This window comes from Metopolophium dirhodum, chromosome 1 (assembly GCF_019925205.1).
Source record: "Metopolophium dirhodum isolate CAU chromosome 1, ASM1992520v1, whole genome shotgun sequence".
Taxonomy (NCBI): domain Eukaryota; kingdom Metazoa; phylum Arthropoda; class Insecta; order Hemiptera; family Aphididae; genus Metopolophium; species Metopolophium dirhodum.
In genome coordinates, this window is record NC_083560.1 from 146,441,523 (window position 1) to 146,447,522 (window position 6,000).

Genomic DNA, 6,000 nt, shown 5'->3' on the forward strand with positions numbered 1-6,000 from the left:
TCTCCGAAATATTACCACTTGTAGTTCTAGATTGTACAGAGTCTCTCAAAAAAAGCAATAATTGGAAATATGACCATCTTCCATTATAATGTGCTGCAAACTCTTGACCACTACCAGATGCACCTTTTGGTATTTTTTTTATTTCTTTCAGAAATTGATCTCTCAAATTTCTCCATTTTTTTTAGCTTCTTCTTCTAAAAATTAAAAAAAAAAATGTTTACCACTTTTTTTTAAATTTTTTATTATTTTTAGCATAAAATAAATATGTTATCCCGTCATTAGAGCGAAAGAAAAAAAGCCAGCGCCAATGCGTTTATAAATTATTATTGTCCTTACTATTTATCGTATCATAAGACGTAATGTGGCGAATCACATAAATATTACTAATATTACTCGATCTGATGTTAACACTACAGTAATAAAGATAAGTCTAGATAGTAGATAGTAATTCATTGCATTTTATCGCCATGTAGGAAATTACATATTACATATCGGTGTATTTTTGTTCGAGTAGAAACTTACATAACGGGATTACCTGCTATGCTATAATATTTTATACACATTTAAATTTAATATTAAATTTTAATTTTAAGTTTTAACTATCACAGTAGTATATGCGACTGAAAATTATTATAAGTAGTATAAATAGTATTTACTAATTATTGATCTTTTTTATGATCAAACTAAAAATAATAAAATATTAATGGCGTTTTAATTTTTTTCAGGTACTTAGCTACTGGTACTGCTTTTAGACAAATTGCGTTTTCGTTTAGAATTTCCAAGACAACTGTTTCATCAATTGTAATTGAAGTATGTCGAGCTATTTGGGAATGTTCCCAGGAAATACATATGCCTACTCCAAGTATAAATGATTTTGAAAACATCGCTCAAGATTTTTACGACAAATGGAACTTTCCCCATTGTGTTGGGAGCATTGATGGAAAGCACATACGGTTAAAGTGTCCAAAAAATTCTGGAAGCATGTTTTATAATTATAAACAATTTTTTTCCATAGTTTTAATGGCCATAGCTGATGCGAATTATAAGTTTATTATGGTTGACATAGGTGCTTATGGAAAAGACAGTGATGGTGGCGTATTTTCCAATTCTAATGTACATATTTGAATAGAAAATAATTCATTAAAGTTACCTAAACCAAGATGTTTACCAAATTCAAATAATGTGGCACCATTTGTTTTCGTAGGAGATGAAGCTTTTCCTCTACGAAGTTATTTAATGCGACCTTTCCACGCAAGCAATTGGACGACGTAAATAAAGAATATTACAATTATAGATTGTCGCGGGCTCGAATGACAATTGAATGTGCCTTCGGTATTGCATATGCAAAATTTAGGATTTTGCAAAAAAGTATAGAAACCAAAGTGGAAAACGCTGATCATATTGTGAAAGCAATATGCATTTTACATAATATTATAATAGACCGCGAAAAAGATACTGCGAGACAAACAAGTTTGAATGAAGAACAACCGAATACATTACTAATGGTGCGAAGAAATAAAGCCAATAATAGATCATCTCGATTTGCAGAAAATATTAGAAATATATTCACTTCATTTTTTGAAAAAAATAAAATATAAATATTGTCAGCAGGATGTGCTTAGGAAAAATAATTCTAAAAACACAATTTTATTACAGTATATTTCTCTCCATATTTATACTTTACATGCATTATATAGTTATTTTAATGAAATAATTGTTATGACCGTGTTTTATTAAAATATTTTAACTACTTATTATAATTAACTATGATATTTAAAATGACTAAAGTACTAGACAGTACACGCCGTAAATTTATAATAAAACATATTTTTTTACTTACTTGGCATACATAATTCTTTCCCTACAGCTTCCCACTCTCGATCAACTTTGATTCTATCTTTAAATTGCTTATGGAACTTATCCCATAAAATACGCTTTTTTTGAACTTCTGAAATAAGACTCTCCATGACTTGCGATGTGCAGTGTATAACTACAGTGTGCAGTGTACATTCAAATGCAAGTTGGTATATTGTAGATATCTTGCCCGCCGTCACCGCAACAGATAAAATCAAACTTGTTTGATTATTAAATATTGCGTGCGGTGCGGTGCGGGTAGTATTACCGCACCGCATACTTTTGCGGTCGTATTAGGACATCCGTACTTATCATACCTGGTTTGTTTTTTCTCCGCACCGCACGCAACGCACGCACCGCATCGCCCGGATTCAATTAGGACATAGCGTTACGCTATGTCCTAGCTGGTGCGTGCACGCACCGCAAATCGCAGTGCGGCGAACGCATGCGATTTCTAATAATAACAAACATTCAGAAATAGATCGGACTGTCCTAATTGCCGACGCATGCGTTGAATTCACGATATCGCACCGCAGTCGCAGGTTTGAAATACAAAATAGTTTGTTTATCGCCGCATACGATATGCGTCGTCGCAACCAAGATTTGTTTTGATTACTTAATTTATTTTTTATTAATTCATCACATTATTTATAGTAAGTTGAAAGAATGGGAACTCAAATAGAAATTAAAAAACAGCGTTCCAACTGAACATTTATTTAACACTAACCCATGGGGGGCGAAGCCCCTTAATTGTACCAATCATATTTAAAAATAAATAACTCCTAATATATATTATTTTTGACTATGTGTCAATATGTTTACATTTTTAATCACTTCAAACCTTTCACTTTTTCCTATTAATATTAAATAAAAAAAACTATTATATGTAGGAAATTCAATTAAAAACATATAGGTACATAACAAAATAAATATCAATAAAAATTATATATTATATATATAGCTACTTAATACATTTTTAATACTAAATAAATAGTAATAACTTCATAGCAGTATGTTAATTATAAGTTAACGTTAATTCAATGTGTAAAACTCAAGACCCAAATAAAGTCCATAAAGGCATGTAAGAAGCATCAATATCTTTATTTATTGTTTTTGAGCAACACACTTCATCAGCAATTCTTCGTCCATTACTTATCCAAGAATGCACATACGGACTTGGTATGAATAATTTTAGAGGAGGTCCAACACAGTTAATAAATAGCAATGAAGATAAATGCTTCGAAGACAACGCATTTCTTTTAGGTGTAAGAATGTTATTCATTGCACTGAACGTTCGTTCACATTTGTAACGTGCCCCAGTCAATAGGATTGAAGGATGATGGAATAAATGTAAATCTCGAGTGTTTAGTATAATATGTTTGATTTTATTTAACTTTTTCAACTGTGATAGATTATGTAAAAATTACTCTAAGTCCAAATATACGAAAGAAGCTAGCGAGATGTGACAATAGTTCTGATGACTGCTCCTAAGCTCGTCGGTTGTTCGTCTGATGAACGCTTGTCCCTGAGCTCTCCTCGATGGGTCTGTCCCTGTCCCTACTTATTCTGGATAACCGTATATGGTCATCTGTGGCCTCGCCACGCGCTCGCACCCGGCAGGAAGTTGAACATATATATATGCTATTATTGTACACGCGCGGTGCTTTATTCCATAATACTCACGATTTTATATGGGCATTTTATGCGAGTTATTTATATAAGTAGTCATATATAGATTGACGCACGCCGTTCATGGTCGCGCGCTCGTTATTCATTTGTACTACTACACACGCAGCGCATCTGCTATTACTATTACTATTAATGTTACGCGGCGCGTACTATAATATACGATTATGTATACGCATTTACACCGCCTAAATTAGTGTTATATTTTAGGTAATACGGCAGCGCATCTGCTAGTTTTATTATCAACGTAATTATTACGCGGTTCTTACTATATACGATTACTTTTATCTACCGCCTTTTAGGTTTTATTTTTAGATAAATAGTTAAAATGTCACAGCTCGCTACACATTCACAAAAAGAAATGGCTACTGTATTAACTGCAGTTAAATGTCCTTGATTAGGAGTTCGGAAAAATTGGTTACCCACTCAACAAAAATCAAGAACAGCCCAAGTTCTCGTGCGATGTTGACTATTGCTAACGCGAATGTTACGTCACCGGGTACCTTTTCCGAGCCTAATCAAGGACGAAAGTTTCAACGTATCTGTGCGTATTGCAAACAGGATCATGCCATTTATCGATGTCAAACTTTCTCGAAACTTACGGTATTCAAACGACGTGAATTTGTATCGTCAAATAAACTTTGCTTCTCATGCATGAGTCCCTCGCACTCGGTGTCAGCCTGCACGTCAAAGTATAACTGCAAGACTTGTGGTGAACGTCACAAGACCCTTCTGCATTTAAAATCTGAAAACAAGCATTCTCAGCCTGGTCCGTCGTCGAATCATGTGATCAGAACGGATCAGTCCGATTCCATCGAACCAAAAACTCAATTTGCCGGCACGTCTTTCACTAATAATACTGTCGTACTCGGGACGGCCTGTGTCCGTATTCAGGATCGCTGCGGTAACTATCATTCAGTGAGAGTATTATTAGACAGTGGATCACAGATATCTGCCATAACTTCTAAGTGTGCCAACCGTATCGGCTTGGTTCGTCAAAAATGTTGCACGGAGATATCAGGCCTAGGCCAGAATCATGTCATACCGGTCAAGGGTCGAACTGAATGCTTGTTCATTCCAGGTCAATCCATGGAACCAGTTATCAGTTGCAAGGAAGTGTTGGTCCTTCCACGAATTACATCATTCATGCCAGCCAGACCTTTACCATTAAGTATACGTGCGCAGTATCAAAACCTCCAACTCGCGGATCAGGAATTTGATAGACCTGCCCGGATCGACTTACTGCTTGGTTGTGATGTTTTTCCTTATTTAATTCGCCCTTGTTCGAAAATCATACATTCAGATGGCTTACCGTCAGCGTTAGATACATATCTTGGTTGGGTTTTACTTGGTACAGTGGTCAATTCTCCATCAAACGATAATTTGGCTTCATCCAATTCTTTATCGATCACGTTAAATCCATTTCTGGATACATTGCTGCACCAATTTTGGTCCGTCGAAGAGCCTGCAACGCCATCTATCCCTACCACAGAGGACGAACTTTGTGAAAAATGGTTTAAGCAGACTGTATCGCGGAACGCTTCGGGTAGGTTTTGCGTTGCATTACCCTTCCGAGACGTCATCTTTGCCGAGACAGGTTCACAACCTGTCACTACCGTCTCCGACTTGTCGTCCTCCCATGGGCTCGGTTCCTCACGATCGATGGCCCTCAAACGGTTATTTAATTTGGAACAACGACTGAGTAAAGACCAAGCTCTATACGATGCTTACCGGTCATTCATGGACGAATACTTGTCATTGGGCCATATGAAGATTGCGACACGACCAGGAAAGTATTTCATACCTCATCATGCGGTAGTGAAACGTGATGGTGATGTATCGAAGTTACGAGTGGTCTTCGACGCGTCGGCCAAATCATCCTCCGGTACTTCTCTTAACGATTCCTTGTGCATTGGACCAAAATTGCAAACGGAGATAGGTGAATTACTACTGACTTGCCGCTTATACAAATTCATCTTCATTGCCGACATAGTCAAGATGTATCGACAGATGTCTGTTTGGGATGAAGATTGTATTTATCAACACATTTTGTGGCGTCGGTCGCCCGATCATGAGGTACAAGAGTTCGAACTACTGACAGTTACCTACGGACTCAATTCAGCACCATTTCTTGCGATACGTGTGTTGCATGCCTTGGATGCTGTCTCCGAACCGCAATTTCCCGCTGCAAAGGGAATTCTTAAACACCACACATATGTGGACGACATACTTGTTGGCAGCAATACAGAGGAAGAGTTATTCAGCATGAAGGAAGATATCGTTGGTCTTCTTAAGTCCGCAGGTTGCGTGATCAAGAAGTGGAGTAGAAACAGTGAAAAAATAATAGACAGCGTGCCTCTTGAGGACCGAACTAACTGCCTCTCATTCGACCCAAAGGATGAACCTTCGCTGAAAATTCTAGGTCTCCATTGGGACCCGCACACAGACACATTCGGTTAA

The 6,000-nt window shown here is 36.7% G+C and overlaps 1 protein-coding gene across 1 annotated transcript; it reads left to right on the plus strand.

Moving 5' to 3' along the window:
• Positions 1-3,927: 3,927 nt before the first annotated feature.
• On the plus strand, positions 3,928-6,000 carry LOC132933220 (uncharacterized). The gene has a single exon (XM_060999534.1). It carries the CDS (start codon positions 3,928-3,930, stop codon positions 5,998-6,000), a length of 2,073 nt encoding a protein of 690 aa, XP_060855517.1.